The sequence below is a fragment of the Podarcis muralis genome, chromosome 5 (genome assembly GCF_964188315.1).
Source record: "Podarcis muralis chromosome 5, rPodMur119.hap1.1, whole genome shotgun sequence".
Classification (NCBI taxonomy): domain Eukaryota; kingdom Metazoa; phylum Chordata; class Lepidosauria; order Squamata; family Lacertidae; genus Podarcis; species Podarcis muralis.
Window position 1 is genome coordinate 45,838,464 of NC_135659.1, and position 18,343 is coordinate 45,856,806.

Below are 18,343 nucleotides of genomic sequence, written 5' to 3' on the forward strand. Positions count from 1 at the left end.
ATGGTGCAAAGTGCTGCATCTGAGCACTTACTTTGGGAAACCTGAATTGCCATTTGTTCCGATTTAGCATTAAAGAGCAGGCTTTTGTGGGGAAAGCGCTGGGGGTGTGTGTGCTCAGACCTGTGCCTAGAAAGCGAGGAGCATAATGTAAGTGTGGAAGGAGTGGTGGCAGGGCCATTATATGATTTCTGTTTTACCTCAGGCAGTAAAATGTTGTGGGCCAGCCTTGCTTCCTCCTTTAAGCATCTCATCTTACACAAAGTTCTAGCCCAGGCTTTAAAGGGTATAAAGATTATTCTGGGATTCTACTGTCCTTATTTTGAACAGCAAAATTTCTATCTGCTTCCTACATCCATTATTTAATACTGTGGAACCTTGGTTGTTGAACATCTCCTTAGTCAAACGTTTCAGCTTTTGAATGCCGAAAACGCAGAACTGCTCCAGTTTTTGAACGATTTTCTGAAGCCATACTTGCGCCACAGCTTCTGTTTTAAGTTTCCCTATTGTATTGAGGCTTCCGTATTGAGTTTTCAGTTTACGTTTCGGAAGTTGAACTGTCTTTCAGAACAGATTAAGTTCGAAAACAGAGGTTCCACTGTATTTTGACGGTCAGTTTTGAGTCAACAGCACCTAGTTTACTTGGGTTTTTTTGTTTTTGAAACACACCTCTCATTTTGCATACATAAAGTGTTTGAAGTTTTTTGCCCATTACAATTCTGTGCTGCATACTTTTGCTTCTTCCATGGCAACAGGTCTTACAAGTTTATAACAGGGACGATATCACTACCTCAAGAAGTACCAAATGGGCTCTGAAACCTCTCTTCCAACGGATTGCAGAATGCTTGAAGTGCGCTAGTGTGGAATTGGCTGAGTTCCTGGGCAAATGACTACATCTGATTTATTGTGTGGAAGGAAGACACATTACAGAGCTGCAAAAAATGTGTTAGGCAAAGAATTAGTCTTTCCTAATGTGTGAAGTGGGCAATAATCGGTTGCTGTGCATAAGTCTCTACCACATAGGATTAAGAGAGGAAGATGGTTATTTGGCAGATTGAATAATGGTATTTTTCTGAGGCTGAGAATGGGTCTTCTACCACAGTCGTTGTACCAACACTGACCACCTTTACAACACCTTTAGAACAGAATGCCAAGCTGTGGCGCAACCAAGGCCAAAGGTGTCCAGCATTTTAAGCTGCCACTTTTCACAAGTTACAGAGACTTCAAGCTAAACTCTAGTGCCGCCTGGACAAGTGGCACATCTGTTTGTGTTTGTGAAGGATTACACAAATTGGTTCCAGACTACATGGGATTTGTTTTCAGTGTTTGTCTTCCACATGTGGAAATCTTACTTGTCCCTGTTGAATGAGTAGCTTTAACACCCAAGTTGGCACTTTTATCACAACCAGAAAGAATAGCTTTTCACTAAAAAGATTCTTTTACTCAAATATTGGTGACCATATCAGCATACATGTTGAAAGGAAAAGAAAGCTTATAATTGAAGCTTTTAGACTTTGACATAGTAAGGTCTCCCCATCAGAAAAATCTACAAGAATTTGTTTTGCCAGAATTAAAAAAAAAAAGCTCTACCAGCTTTAAATGCAGTTTCTTCCTCTCAAAATATATAGGTAGAAAGCACCTCAGTGAGTGGTTCCTTACGTTTTCTCTGCTTAATGTGAACATAGGTTTAGATTGTCAAGAGCTTCAGTCTGCTCTTCAGAGATTCCAAGCACCTCAAAGCCTGTACATACACCTTCATATTTAGTCTCTTACTACTTAATCACTGTTGCCCAACCACATTGGCTGCTTTCACTGCAAAGTACAGTACAGTATTGTGTCTGAGCTGACATCGGATAACATGGTGGGAATGTCGGCTTGGGAAAGGGTATCTTTGTTTGAGACCCTGTGATGCCCAAAATCTTCCTGATGCAGTGCATATGAAAGGCATTGAGGCATTGCTAAGAGTAAGCTCCCGACATTTCACTTCCATAAATCAGTGTGCTCAACATGGAAGTATGGTAGACCTTCATCTTGGTTTTGGATATTGGCATCACATTCTCCCATACCCTTCTGGAGAGGCAAGCCATTGCTGTAGCTGCCTATCCAGTATGCTTGTCCAACTCAGTATCGATGGAGAGGTTGGTGTCCTGGTGGAGCCCAGGACAACAAAATCTCAAATGTGTGGTCATCCATGATAATGCATGGAGTGCTGGTGACATCCTGACCCAGAATGTTCATCTTTGTCAGGCTGATGGTGAGGCTGAACTCCATGCAGGCTTGGGCAAAACAGTTGATGCACCTCCTTGGAGCTTCCTTCTGTCAAGGCTGCATGATCTGTAAACAACATCTCTTGGACAAGAACCCGCCACACTTTTGTCTCCACACTTTTGTCTTGGAATGGAGGACATACCAGGTTTAACAGAATAGAGGTACACATCATCTTCAGTCAAGCTGAAGACATAGGAGAGCAACAGGGAGAAGAACATAAAGAGTTGAGCTGAGAACATAGCCCTGTTTCACACCATTCTTTATAGGGAAGACACCCAAGGATGCAAATTAATACTAATGTTTTAGTACTTTGCTAGCTGCGTGGAAGCAGCTATGCCAGAGGGTAGGGTAGAGCTATATTTTTTTAAAGAATCTAGAATTATGCTGATAATACCCATGTATTCAACTCTATCTCATAATAATTTAAAGGGGATATCAAGTTAAGCAAATTTTAATTCCACCAGAGCATAACAGAAAATCCAAGCAGGAGCGGGCTGTACTGAATTATAAGTTAAATTATTATCAAAATGATCTTTTGCTAGCTTAAAATTTTGGAACCTGAAGCTTGCGCTTAGAGGCACATGAACTTCATCATGTTGGGTTCCCATCACTATTATCATTTTAGGAGGCTAGAAAATGAAATAAAGATGTGAGGCACAAGCTTCATGTGAATCTGACTTCAGTTGGTATAAAGACACCATTGTTATTTACCAGGGTCAAAAATGTGTGGTCAAATTTAACCTAAGAAAAATGGCCATCTTAGTTCTGTAATGCATTAAGCAGCATCCTACAGCCATGGTCTTACTTCTTACTTACTTTTGTCACACCAAGTTCTGCACTGATATACAGATGCCAGAATCATAACATATGAATTTGTGTGACAAAACCAGCCATGTTTCCATTAAATTACAGAGGAGGAGACTCAATCATTTCCTAGTCTCAAGTTCATGTGTCTTTAGATGGAACATGGCTATCAGGTGCCTAAAAATACAATTTAAACTATGCTAAACAGCTGGTTCCTGAGTCCATTACATTCGCTACCTAACATGAAGACAGGTATTTTTCTGCTCAAACAGGATGCTCACATATTCTGTTGATACACATCTGTTTCCAATTTACCATAATATATAGTCTACTACTGAGTACAGTTTCTCTTTTTCCAAGATTCTCATAATTATACAACACAAAGGCATTTAAAAAAGGATATATATACACATCACACCTGTCAGAGCAGCAGCAGGGAAATGTTTTTGGCAAGAGGATTACTAAAGCACAGAATGTAGAAATGCTTAGGGATTCCAGAGGTATTTCAATGTGGAATAACATTTAAGAGACGCATTTGACTTCTGACCCTGGGCTGCTGTTTAGAGCAGAATAGATGGGAAAGCAACTCGTTTCACTGGCCTACAATGCAGTTTCAGTTTTGAACAGCCTACTCCATGAACTGTAACACAGAGGCCTGCATAATCTACAAAGCACTGCAGTGGCTTTCCATGCTAACACGAAAGTAACAGTCTGTTGAACCAAATGTTGCATACATTCCAGTGTCATCTGATCTTAACCATGCAACTTCTATGTAATGTGCACTCGGTTATAATCAAATAAAAATTGCCCAAAAAACCAGCTCAAACTAAAGAATCGATTTAAATTTAGTATGGAAGCTTTCAGATCAGAACACATTACTGCCAAACAGAATGACTTAAAAATGAATAGTATTTATATATGAATTTATTAAAGAATCATCAGTTTCCAGAACTCTGTATAGCACAGTTAAAACCAAACAAGTGCTTAAAAAGTGCTACCCTTTACCCTTGTAAGCATATGTTACGGAGAAAGCACTACAATTAAATGTTATTGCAATTAATGCGAACCATCTGATTTCCAATATGATAAAACAACCCTTCATATGGGAATTTAGAAATTCTATTCAATGAAGGCTAGGATCCAAAGAAATCAATATAACTAGTTCTCCTTACCTATGGGAGTTTTGGAGTTCTGTTTCTACAGCATTCACCCACAATACCACCACCTTCGAAACCAGGTAGTGTTTCAAAAGCAGTCTGATATGACAGGCATGTGTGTGTGCCTGTTACTCAAAGAAAGAAAGAAAGAAAGAACCTCACTTGAGTATGTCCAAGCCCTAGGGCCTACCTAAAATAGTTCTCTGGATCCCAGCCAAAGTAAAAAAGTATTTCTTTGAGCTGCTATGGAAGTATTCTTAAGATAAAAATGAAATTGTTTAAGAATTGTTTCACCAAACAGGTGATATTCTCTATCAATCTTCCTACTTTTTAAACTTCACAAGAATTTATGGGAGGCTGATCCCTTGATTTAGATTTTTTTTTGGGGGGGAATGGTTTCAGGTGAGATAAAATCAGGGCTTGTTATACATCATGTTGGTGTTAACTATTATAAACAGTCTAAGGCTATGCCAACCACTGATATTTTATTCACTTTGCGATCGTTTAGGCTGATTTATGGAACACAGTGCCAAAATTTCCATTGAACAGAGGCCTCAGGAAAGCTAGAGTTGATCACACCTATTCAGAAAACCTGTCCCATGCTACTTCCAACATCTAGTTCCTGCTTAGTTTATATATATATATATTAAACACGTTGTTCACATCTAAATTGCATCTTGAAGTCGGTGGTTCAAAGTTTAGCTTTGACTGGTTGAAGCTGTAGGTTCTGTAGCTTCATAGCCATGCCCATGTTCCCAGAAATCTTCAATTTGCCTTGAAAGAAAGCCTAGAAGAAATTTAAAAAGAGATTGAATTACATTTTCCAAGTAAATGCTTCTTATTTTTCCTCCTTGGATCACTTCTTCCGAGTTCAAATCCAAGTAATCTGAGAGACTGCCATAAAATATTTTAAATTTTAGACTGCCTTCTCTAAATGCGTGCAAAACCTTCCACAGACAACATATATGAAAAAGGAGAAAAAGATCAAATGCATATAGAATTGCATATAGTCATCTGTGATGACTACATGACTTTGAGATACACAATGACCCCTTCTGCATGTCATTGTAGAACATAAACAATGCCCTTACTGTGAACTAGTGGTGCACTATTGAACACTTGAATTGCAATTGAGTTACAGGCCTTGGCCAACTCTGACATGCAAACCAGTGCTCATAGTTTGCTTCTCCAAAAAAAACCACAATCAGTAACCCACAAACAAAACTTGGCTTACCATGAGGTGTGAATGAATGCAGCCAATGAGAAAAAGCTGTTAGTTTGTCTACACCTGATGAAACCCTTCCACTGTTCAAAATGGCGCCCTCCAGGTGTTGTTGGACTCCAACTCCCATCAGCCCCAGCCAGCATGGCCAATAATCATGGATGATGGGACTTAAGTCCACCAAGATCTAGAGGGCACCATGTTGACTGCCACCAGTTTTCATTATTGGACAGAAATCACACAGAGTTCTATCACTGGCATTAGTGACCTCAGAGGAGAATTTTCTGTTTGTTCATACTGAAGAAACAATGTTGTAAATCAAGCCAACTAATAATAAAAAAGCCTTTTCAAAAAGGAACATTTCCATCTGCACAAAAGTGAGTGCCAGCTAAGTGCTTTGCCAAATGCTTTGGAAACACTTTTAATGAAAATAGCCTGTGTTTACCCATCTGCAGCAATTCTGATGTGAACAGGTGGTGAATTAAGTCAACCATCATTCAGCCTAAAGAACTTGGGAGGAAAAGGAACACAGGTTGTTCTCATTAGTTTTCTGCTATAAAATAAGCCTGCAGAACAATTAAACTAGAAGGATAATAGCACTTCCTCTGAATTTCACTTACTGTCTGCGGATTCATCTTGCCAGTCATCAGAGCCAGCAAATCGGCGTCAGCCATTGTAATTGTGCAGTCAGCTTTCTTATCTGTGAAAAGTGGACAGATGACTTGAAACAAAACGGTCAGGAAATTTATTTATTTTTAAAGGACTATTTCAAGGTTATTTTGCTTTCTAACAGAGAAGCCTTAATGCAGATCCGCTCCCCTTATCAAGGAAGTCACTCTTAGCTTCATACATTGCTGATACTGCCAATTCATAGCCACAGAAGCCAAGTTGTAAAATTCAACTCATTTAAATATTGTCATTGACTTGGATCCAGAAACTCCACTCATGGGACCCTCCTGCTGGAGGAAGTGGGGAGGGAGAAAAACACAATTCTCTCATATTTCTCCACTACCCTGCAGACACCTGTATATCCTGAAAAACTGCTCTGAAAAGCCCTGACGTCCTGCTTGTGAGCTTTTCATGGGCATCTGCTTGGCCACGGTGGAAAACAGGATGCAAAACTCAACCGGCTTTGGTCTTACTAAGCCTCTGTCTCACCTGTGAACAGAAGGAGCTTGCTGAAGGGACACTCTGGGTCTAAACCATTACATTGTTATAGGTTCTGGATGCCAGAGTTTGTGGGTGCAAGTCACCTGTAACTCTTTGGTTCAGAAAGTTAGAATTAATCAAGGTTTGACTGAATGATGGTTGGAGCTTCTTGGAATCCAAGGCTGCAGCAATGGGAGGTACAGGAGCCCTTTGGCATGTGAAAGTGCTGTTTTCCCACAGTCTAGACTAAGTTGTATATATGTGTAAATAAACCATATAACATAAAGACCAAAGGGAAAATGGGCCCTGGGGTAAGTGCCTGGAACCCACTGAAATCTCGCAATGCTGTGGAGATAGGAGTGTCAATATCAGTTTCATCTGCAGCAGTAACCAGAACACGCTTCAAACCTTTTCATTACTAGTTTAACAGCAGTATCAGCCACAGGATTCCATGATTGCAAAATGGGATTAATTTCCTAGTTAAGTGTACATAGGAATGCAGCCTTACTGGCATTTAATAGAACAGGCAGACCTTGTTCTTGCTGCTCTTTAACCACATGTATTGCATAAACATTTATGGATTGCAGAGAGTTCTTTGAACAGATGCTATCTTGCCAATGTCATTTTCGAGCAACACAACTGATCTATTTCCAAGGGCAAGTTGCCATTTATCTTCGCCTGATAAATGGGGCCCAATCCAAAGTCCAATAAAAAAAATGCAGTACATATTTCTTTCCCTACAGCAGTATTGGCTCTTTTCAAATGATTATTTTTGCACAATTAATATACAGTTGTTACTCACGTGCCACTCTTTAATTAAACATGTTCCTATTTTGCAACCAAACCTACAGTACTTAAAGTAGTATTACCTTACATTGCAATAAAATATTAATATTTTGTGGTGGCAAAAGCAGTACTGACCTGAGTCGAAATCCACACAGCCTTTACCATTTTTCACATCAACTACCCAAGTTGCTTCTTTACCTCCAGGGCCCTCTTTTACTTTGAAGGCAAATATACCACCAATTTTCTTGACATACTGTTCCCCTTCCTGCAATCAGCATGAAACAATAATATATCACAGACGAAAAACAAACAGCATTTTCAACTTACAGAATGCATCAAGTATTTCCACACCATGCTAAATGTTTGCATGCTTGGACTGCCCCATGTGCTCTTTTATGGTCTGAAGGCCCAGAAGGACTTTAGTTTCTGTGTCCTTGAACTGCAGCCTAGTCGTCCCCCCACCGCATGCTGTACCATGGAAGCCTCCTGAAAAGCCTTGTTTCAGAGATGCTGTTAGCCCCACCTCCCCCTCAAAAACAAAACCTCAGCAGGGAATGCAGACGGACAGTGCAACCCCCTGCAGATTTCGAGTGCAGTTGTAGGCAAAATGGTGCCCTCCAGATGTTGTCGGACTACAACTCCCATCAGCATGGCCAATAGGCAAAGATGATTACATTTGCAGTCCAACATCTGGAAAGCACCACATGGGCTACTCCTACCCTAGGAAGCAAGCCCCATGGAACGTAACAGGATTCACCTCTGAGGCAACACATGAAGCATCATTTGGTTATCTGGATTATGACCTCTATGCTAAACTTGAAACCACTCAGGTAGCAATTTATTTTGCTTAATTTCCCAACTCCAGATTTCATGCTCAGGCAAGAATAAGGCTAAATCAATGAAGGCAGAGAATGCAAGCGGAGAAGGTTGGTTTAGAACCCTTCTTCTTCGTTACAGGTTTTTGATATGCAGAGCGATGGCGTAAGCAATGTATACAAGCTCTACCAAGTGCCAAGATTGAAAAAACAGCATTACATACACTGCTTATTGAGTGTTTTCCCCCTCCTTCTATTATTGGAAAAATCGCAGGCTTTCCCAGTATTTGAATTCTAAGCCTAGGAAAATCCATGTAATCTTTCCCCCAAGCTGTTCATATCAGATTGCTGGCATACCCCAGATAAATTGGAAAATTAACTAGGGAAACACTGACACATGCCAGCAACTTGAGGCCAGTGTTTTAAAGCATTTTTCAATGCAAAGTGGCACTTTAAATGTTGGGCTTCTCTTACAAAACCAGTGGAAATTAAGTATAGGAGAAATTAAGCGCAGAGGTCTCTTAATACTTGTTTTCTTTTATATGCTATGGGGAGAGGGGAGTTCAGAGCTTGAACAAAAAGAATAGCAACCAAACTCTCTGAAATTAAGTTTGAATTGCTGCTGACATGCTGAGGCTGCAATCCAAGCCCCCTTTGCCCCAGCGGAGAGGCTGAGCCAGCCCGAGATCTGCTGGATCCTCATTTGCCCCACTGCCATCATCGCCTGATGGTATCAGACGCATTCATGGCACCAGCTTTAAGGCTGGTAGGATTTGTCTGCCCTTCCACTCTGGCTGGTGTAAGCAACTGAGCTATGGATGCAGAAGCGACTCCACCATTATATAAAGCTGCTGCCTCAGGACTGGAATTCTAACTAGAGTTTTGAGAAATCTAACTTAGAGAACCCACGAGAAACTTCACTACCATCTGCAGAGCAACCATTTGCTAGGGCCAGTTCATAATGGACAAAATACCTGACATAGCACTTTGCAAGCTTAATCTCTGGGGGGAAAGTACAATAGGGATAACAGATAAGAATGTGAAGAATGGTTTTATGTCAACGCATAATGCCTGCCAGAGGACACAGCTTACCCCCAGCTCTTGTGCATGGTGGAGTCTGCCTTTCGTATAGCCTGTAGGAAGATGGGGAGCTGGATCCAGCAGCTATGCAACCATGTCAAATACTTCTCATGGCAGCAGGATGTGCATATGCAAAATAGGAGGGATTCTTTGTAGATGCTGTGTGTGTGTGTGTGTGTGTGTGTGTGTGTGTGTGTGTGTGAAGAGGCTGCCTGCAGGGGTAGGCTAAATGCTTTTATGTGGGGCCCCTCCCATGGCAAAAGTTGAATTCTCCACATATAACCCAATTCCCATACCTCCCAAACTTATACTTTCAAAATTGATTAGTGACAATCCCACAAAGGGTTATTTTAGTATGATGCCTGCTATTGCACAAGTTGCAACAGCTGAATTTTTTTATAAAAAGCTGTAAAGTTCAAGTTGTACGTCAGAGGCCTCAGTCAGCTATTATCTAACTAAATACAAAATCACTATGTTGTTGTCTTAGGAGACAGAATTGTGCCCTGCTTTGGACAACCTTCTTTTTTGTGGGTAAGGGGGCAAGGAATCATTGGAAATAAAAATGTTCAAATTGACTATTAATTTGACTTCTAACCGGAACAATAATTGGCAAACAAGTTTGTTTCAAGGAAAGTAATTGTTTGCATGTTTTACCATTAGTCCTTGCCAAAACATGAACTGCAACTTTGCAAAATTATTCCGTAAACATGTTTTTTTACTTTACATACCTCTTGAAGTTTCTTTTCAATTTCTTTGAAGACAAAATCTGCCTTAAACCCATCCACAGCTGCCCTGGTGGGAATAGCTTGGATTTGCCTATTCCTGAAATGGGAGAAAGTCGCATAAAGATTTGTTAAACTTGCCTGAGTGACTGTAGCGCACACCCCAAAGTGTATTTTGTGTACCCATGTGTAAGCATGGGAATGTCATCTCTTTCAACTATTTCAAATTGAAGAACCATAGATGTCTCTGTGATAAAGTGGGTAGACAATTAAAATGACCTAAGAAGTGTGGTAAGGGGGTAACCATGACTCCATTGATATTTTTAAGAATATTGCCCACATGCAAACAAATAAGGGTCACATAATCAAATTCTGCTGGGGTTTTTGAAACTCCTCCAGAATGCCATTGGGGGGGGGGGAGAGGACATTAAAAGGAACTGAGCTTCTGTCATCCTTGTAATTCAGAAGGATGGGGAGGTATTTCTCAAGTGATTGCCCTTGCACTCACTAGAAACACAGATGAGAGAGGCATTTTGCATATTCCTTTCACCCTAATACGAGTATTTTGCTTTTTTGGAGAAAAAAATAATACAGTGGTGCCCCGCAAGACGAATGCCTCACAAGACAAAAAACTCGCTAGACGAAAGGGTTTTCCGTTTTTTGAGTCGTTCCGCAAGACGAATTTCCCTATGGGCTTGCTTCGCAAGACAAAACGTTTTGCGAGTGCTTGCGAGTTTGTTTCCTTTTTCTTAAAGTCGCTAAGCCGTTAATAGCCACTAAGCCGCTAAGCCGCTAAGCCGTTAATAGCCGCTAAGCCGCTAATAGCCGTGCTTCGCAAGACGAAAAACCGCAAGACGAAGAGACTCACGGAACGGATTAATTTCATCTTGCGAGGCACCACTGTACACCAATATTGGGTGTGGGGACACACAATTCTGTCTGTTCACACCACATAAGCGAAATCCAATTTTCCATATTGATTAGACTAATTACTAGAGGTAATCAATCTCAGCATAGTAACTTTAACAGTAAACAGTAATTATGGCAAGTGTACAATGAAACTCTGGAACAAAGTCACCTCTCACCTAATTACCCGCTATTAACTCCCAGCTTCAGTTGCATAACCAAGCTGCATAATCAGGGAAGATCTAACAACATGATTTTGCAATTAGATAGCCAGAGGCAGCTACAATACAAGCAAAATCTAACTGACTTTATCTTCTGAAAAAGCACTTGATTTAGATGTCTGAAATTCACATTTGGCAAATCACCATCTCTGAGCCTCATCTTCCTCAGTGGATTGCTGTGATGAGAAAATGCAATCTATCCTAAACCCTTGGGGAATATATCAAGAACTTAGGATAGATTGCATTATATATGTTGGGAAACAATCTAAATGCATCAAACGTTTAAAGGTTCATTTTTCTAGTTCAGCGTGAGAAACACCATATATTGTGCTATGATGAAGAGCCTTCAGCAATTATATGATCCCAGGACTATTTAAAATCCAGAACATTACTCGTGGAGATAGTGGCCTCAAAACATAAAAGCAGTCATGATAGATCAGGCTAATGGCCCGAACCTGTTCTCTCAGTGGCCAAAAAGAGGACCATGGGAAGCCTAAAAACAGGACCTTACTGCAACAGCATTCTCCACAACTGTGAATCTTAGCAACAGGTATTCAAATGCATGTTACCTTTGACAGTGGAAGAACACAGCCTTAGCTACCATAAATTTGTCCTCCTCCTCTTTTAAAGCCATCCAAATCTGTGAGCATCATTATATGTGTAGGTCAACCTTTTCAGTGTTTTCGTCATACCTTTCAAGGAAATATCCTGGCACTATGCTACATCTTTCGTTTTCAAGTCCCAACTTATAACTGCTCCCCAGCCATTCTTTTAACCCTTCCATGCTTGCTTTTCCAGTAGACCTTGGTAGCTGATTGCCCAGACTGTGGAATACCTTAGATGGTCAAGTGTCGTTTTAAAATTAAAATTTTCCTGTTGTAGTAAGGAGATTTCTGGTAGATTTGTTTATTTACCGTAAACCCTCATTTTGGAATGTTTTTATCTGCTAAGCTTGGTTCCGTTTCCAAGCTGTTTTATTTATTTCAAGGAATTGTTTTTGTTTTTAATTGTTGTTAAGGTGGAAAATGCAAATGTATTAGAAGGGTGGAGTGTAAGTTTTCTAAACAAACAAATTATAGGGCATCAAAAGAACTGATTTTGTATCATAGGCCAGTTCTTATTCAGGCAGCCTGCTATGAACTATAGAGTAGCCAAGCCTATATTCCAACATGCCTTCCAACATTTGTGCTATAAAAGAGAAGCATTTGTGAATCAATAAATAGAATTATTAGTATGGATTCCAGCACTAACAATTCAGAGGGCTGAAGAGAAAGTTCATCTGTTCTAAAATGCAAAGAAGCAAAGCACTTCTGTGGAACGAAAGGCTGCAAATCCAGTGTTATGAGTATTGTTAAACCCAGTTTTGAAAGCGAGAGATCTATAGATGAAAATGGAGACTAGAGTGCATGCATGAATGTGCATGTGAGTGTGCAGAAGTGTGTACAAAGGTGCAAATGTGAGTCCTTAGGAGAGGCCAGCTGAAGATTGGCAATTACTCCCACACGTTAGGGCTTTACAACCCTGAAACAGCCAAACCCAAACAGCCTCCGCTCAAAGAAACCTTTCATTAATTTGATAGCAATCAATCAGTGTTTCTTACTCTTGCTCATATGAATTAAACGTCTCTAAAGAAGTTTATCTTCTAGCGTGGGTGGCTCTCACTTGACTTGAAAAACATTTCCAAGATCCCACTGAATCTCCACAAAACCCAAGTTGGAAGACAGAAGGAGGAAAATCCAGGTTGCAGTGTAAAAGTACGCAACAAACACCTGTGACTTGCTTCACTATCGGCAAGAAAATCTACAAAAGAATTTATGAAGCTTAGGTATATTTCCTGCAATCTAATTTTAATGGCTTTTAATGTGGAACCTTTAGGATGTTATTTGAATCTTCTCAGCAGCCAAATAAAATAGAAACCCACAGGCAGTGAACTGTGAGTAATTTGCAAGTCAATTTCCTTACTATGTATGCAGAAGTATTGAGAAATTTTTTTTAAAAAAAAAGCATGCACAGTTTATAGCCCTCGTCTCCACTGCCTGTTTTTAGTTTTCTAAATCGTTTTGAAACTGCCAGCTCTGCACATTCCTTTAACTGTTGTTTACTTTTAAGTTTTTGTTTTCTTGTTTCAACATGGAACCAGACTTCAGAGAACATGATTAAGACACAGCAATTCTATCCATAACCAAAACCACAATTAAAGTTTCCAGTGGCTGAAGAAACCAGAGTAGCTAGCCCTAAAAAAATAAAATGCTGAGCCACAGATTTGTATTTACAAGCAATATCCTGCCTGCTATAAAGAAACAAAAGGACCCCCAACTTTCTCCTTGTTTAATTAATTTGGTATTAAAGCAGAACACATATGCAGAAATAAGCCACTAATATCATGCAACAGAACATGGGATTTCAAACTATTTAGTTCTGTATGGCAGTTGTCTGGATACGATTCTATATTCAAAGTAAATGAGATAAGCTGAGTAAGATTACAAATAATAGGTCTGGAAAAGAGGGTGCACACACACAAAAATTAAAAGCTCACCTTGCAGCCTCAGGAAAGCCCATTCTGTACAGAGTTATGACCACAGCACCTCCAAGGCCCAAGTTATGCTGCAAAGCAACCTTTGCACAGGGAACCTGCCTCTTTCCGGCTTCTCCTCTTAGTTGCCAGCAGAGTTCAGCACACTGAGCCAGACCTAATGCATCAAATGCAGAGAATGTAGATCAAGCTGTATTATAAGAGCATCATGCTATGCTGTTTCATTACGCCCAGCCGAGAGGAAGCAAAAGGAAGTGGGTCAAATGTTTGAGCAATCAGAATGAATCCTTTATGCTTAAAAGATACATTAAAACAACAGCTATTAACACGAGCCTTTAAACAGTAAATGTTTCAATATATACCGAGTGACTGGGAAACAAAATGCCGTCCCAAATTTCATGTGAGGCTGGATCGTAGTATATTTTTCCTGTTTATTAAAATATTGGAGCTCAAGGCCATGCCTGTACATATTTATTCAGAAGTAAGCTTGTTTTGTTCAATGAGCTTCATTGCTAGCTTAAATGTGCATCAGATGGAAGTCTTAGAAAATGCTTCAAACAAGTTTTTAGTAACTTCAAAATTTTAAGATAGATGCCTCTTCTTGCCACATATTTCAGAACAGCTTATTTCAGACACACAACCACAAAAGAAGGCATAATAAAAATCACCACCACCACCACCACCAGTGAAAAAACAGACTCTGAATAAAGCCTCTGTATGGCTTAAAGTTTCCTCTAAAAGTTTTCCTCAGAAAGCAAGCCTTCTGACTCACAGCAGGCTTGGAGTTGAGGTATTCTTTAGAAAGCATTTTTCATGACACTGAAGCAACTCTAGTGAATATAATCTAGCTAATACATTGTTTTCCTAAGACGTCCTGTCAGTCTCCTTAGGTTGGATTCTTAAGTGAGATGGGCGCACAACCCCAGAGTCTGTCAAGACTGGCCTGTACGGGCAGGGGTACCTTTACCTTTACCTTTATATGGCAAAACACACCATCAATTGCTAATGGCAGGAAAAGCCAAGCAGCTGAACATGTACTCCCCTTCACAGTTAATAGTGCTGCAATGTATTTTCCCATTTAAAGGTTTGTTTTGTAAACACAAGACTTGAATTTGATCTACGTTTAGGATATGTGCAGTCCATTTAGAGTCCTCCTACGTGTCACAGATAGCCCTTCTAACCTCCTAAATCCTATTCTGTGTCACAGCGCCTGCTCAATTTCCACTGCAATCCATTAGAGAGTCAAGGCTACGCCAATGTCAGTCCAGAGGTTTTCAAGTTCGCCTTGCAGGATGTAAGACAGTCACCTCTCCCAAGACAAATGAGGAAATAAAATAACTGCCTTCCAAGAACCACCCATGGAGCCAGAATGAAATTATTAGAACACCCAAAGCAAGTCTGCCTTCTCATAGTAGCTCACAAACTAGGCCATCGCTTCTTGAAGACATCCAAGCTCTACTCCTGGCCAGGATGTGATCTCTTTCTAGAACATCAGGAATAGGAAACCTGTGGCCCTCCAGATGTTAGTGGACTTCAACTCCCATGAGAGTTGGGATCCAACAACATCTAGAGGGTCACAGTTCCCCACCCTTCAACTACACAAGTGGAGGATATCGACTATAAAGGCTAGAAACCAAACCATAATGACAAAGCAGCCAAGATGCTACTGTGTGCTGTACGTCCCATCTCTCAGGGGGCAGCTCTTAGCTCTCAGGATGTTGCCAACAGACTAGCTCAAGAAGGTGGAGGAAGATCACCTCCTGCACACAGACTAAGCACTAAAAAGCTGTGGAGTGACAAAGTTTCTACAGCATAGGAGATTGCATCACTCTGACCAAAGAGTGATCTCCCTCCAGGATCAATGCTGAAGTCAGCCCAAACAATCATGCAACTTCTGTCAAACCCTTGTTTGCACAGAACTGCAGGGCTGAAGTCCAACTTTCTGCACACCAGCAGAATCCTTGGCACCCTTAACACTCTAGCCCTCAATGTTCAGATTACAAGGAGGCCCAGTAAGGATGCACAGAAAAAAATTGTTCCATGCCAGAGATCATAACGAACTAGTTCAAATGTATGGTTCAATATTTTAAAGGGCTGATAAATTAACTGATAAATTCCTGCCACCACTTTTGAAAGAACAGATAGTAAATTAGAGGGCCGCATTGCTTATTGAGGAGGTAGACAGCAATCTACTATAGCACAAGAGTCCAAAGAATCCATGTCCAAATTTAAGCTATTGTAGTAATGGGGAGGGGAGCAAAATTTGACATTTCTACTTTAGACCTTTCTACAACTTCCTATTAAATTTTAAGAACTTGGCTTTCTTAAAAAAAAAAGTTTCCAGTATTATTTTTACAATTTTTATTATCACTGTTTAAGGTTGTTAGTCACTTTACACCACTGTCTCAAAGTAACTTACAAATAATAGAAAAATATGCAATATATGAAAATCAAGTTAATTAAAAGCAAAGCACAGTAATCAGGCCATAACAACAACCCTTCTATCTCAGGTCTAACCACAGGTCTAACCACAAGAGACAGCCCTCAAAAGGATGAATATATACCCCACCAACCGCTGTAAAGATAAACAAAATACTCAAATGCCTGGGGGGAAAGCAGCATCTTTGCCTGTGGCCAAAAGGATATCCGTGTTGGTGCCTGGTGAGCCACCCTGAGGAACAGCATTCCACAGGGCTCATGACTGCAAAAATAGGCCAAAAATAGGTGGAAGAAATGATAAACAATCTAAGTTAAATCGACAGGAGTCCCAAGTCTTGAAAGTTTTTCCAAGACAAAATCAAATCATATCTTACAGCAATCTTTAAAACAGGATTAACTCTAGAATAAGCACAACTTTATCCATCCATGATGTCCATGAATAGGGTGAATAGGATGGAAACTGGAGAAACATCAGCATTGTGCTAAAACTCATGCAAAAAGTCACAAATTATCTGCAATGTTTCAGTTCATTCTGAGTTCCTATTATGGGCTGTGCTTTACTAATAAACCAGCTGTGGACTTCTCAGTCAGTGTAGACAATACTGAACTAGTTGGGCCACTGTCTGATTTTCTCCCTGAAACAATGGCAGCTTAAATCTGCTAAAAAGCATCACAGTTTTGATGAAGAGTTTGCAAGAGCTTCAAAATGCTAAAATTTTGGCAAGCAGATCAGTCTCTGTTTAGGATGAACACATCAAACACGGATGTGCGAAATGTTTTTTTCCTCTGCCATTCCATGGGTGGACTTGTGACAGAAAGAGACATGATGCATTTCTCAGTGACACTCAGCTAGGATTAATGCTAATGTATGAAGGGACACAGGTGGCGCAGTGGGATAAACCATAGAGCCTAGGGCTTGCCGATCAGAAGGTCGGCGGTTCAAATCCCCAAGATGGGGTGAGCTCCTGTTGCTCGGTCCCTGCTCCTGCCAACCTAGCAGTTTGAAAGCACGTCAAAGTGCAAATAGATAAATAGGTACCGCTCTGGTGGGAAGGTAAATGGCGTTTCCGTGTGCTGCTCTGGTTCACCAGAAGTGGCTTAGTCATGTTGGCCACATGACCCGGAAGCTGTACGCCAGCTCCCTTGGCCAATAAAGCGAGATGAGCGCCGCAACCCCAGAGCCGTCTGCAACTGGACCCAATGGTCAGTGGTCCCTTTACCTTTTATGAAGTGTTAAAGCATGGAACAAAGCTGAATAATTCAGAAGCCTGTGCAGCACTCCCAGTCCAAAGGAGGTCATCTGGTCCACAAGTTGCCAGGGCAAGACACTCAACCTGCCTCCCTACTAGAAGCAGATGCTTGTACCCATGAAAGCAGGAGAGGGAGAAACAAAGGTTGGTATTCAATTACTGCCTCTCGTCAGTGCAGGGATTCCCATTTGTGCAGGGGACTTCCTTGCCCTCAATGTGTGCCCCTCTGCAAATCCACTAGAGAAGCAGAAATCATTGCATTGATGGAATTTTCACTTAGCATTACGTTGGACTCCACCCAAAGGAGGATTTACCGGCCCTGTGCTTTAAGAGTGCAGTTTGATCCATGCCTGCTCACAAGTGAAATCCCACTGGGATTTACTCCCAGGTTACAGAATATAGGACTGAAGTTCAGGAATAACTGGAGACTATGGCAGGCAACAAAGTCTCTGCAATTCAGCCTTGTCAAAATGGCAGATCAGCAAATCCAGTAGTTACTGGCAACTGTTCTAAATCAAGTAAAAGGTGGACTAATAAAAACCTGGCTCAAAGTAACACACAAACATGTTTCCCATATGCAAATACTAAAAGCACTAGATAAAAATATTACATTGAGTTACCTGTGGCACCCAGTGGGTGCCCTTTTGAAATCAAACCGCCACTCGGATTTATGACCCATTTTCCACCATAGGTATTGTCTCCTCGGTCAATCAGCTCACCAGCTCCTCCTAAAAGAGAGAGAGAGGATAGATTAATAATACGTGCATCTTAAATTAAATCCCCTAGGTACACATAGATGTTATCTAGTTGAAAGGATTATGAGACTCGCCCTATTCATCAATATAAGTTGTTGAGCTCCTCTCTTAGCACACAGGCTTCCCATAAGCATCTGGCGCTGAACTGGATGGGCCACTGGTCTGATCCAGCAGGCTCGTTTTATGTTCTTACATAAACTTGTCCAACACATATGATCAGATGTCAAGCCACACTTCAA

General features: G+C 40.7%; 1 protein-coding gene across 1 annotated transcript in view; it reads right to left on the bottom strand.

Moving 5' to 3' along the window:
• Positions 1-3,975: 3,975 nt before the first annotated feature.
• The window catches only part of SCP2 (sterol carrier protein 2), a 29,960-nt gene continuing 15,592 nt past the window's right edge, over positions 3,976-18,343 (bottom strand). The window contains exons 11-16 of the mRNA XM_028733456.2: positions 17,970-18,077; positions 13,664-13,817; positions 10,007-10,100; positions 7,519-7,648; positions 6,069-6,148; positions 3,976-5,013 (exon numbers count right to left, since the gene is read on the bottom strand). Of these exons, the coding sequence (XP_028589289.2) occupies positions 4,918-5,013; positions 6,069-6,148; positions 7,519-7,648; positions 10,007-10,100; positions 13,664-13,817; positions 17,970-18,077 (662 nt within the window). The 3' untranslated portion in view covers positions 3,976-4,917. The remainder of the gene's footprint in view (positions 5,014-6,068; positions 6,149-7,518; positions 7,649-10,006; positions 10,101-13,663; positions 13,818-17,969; positions 18,078-18,343) is intronic.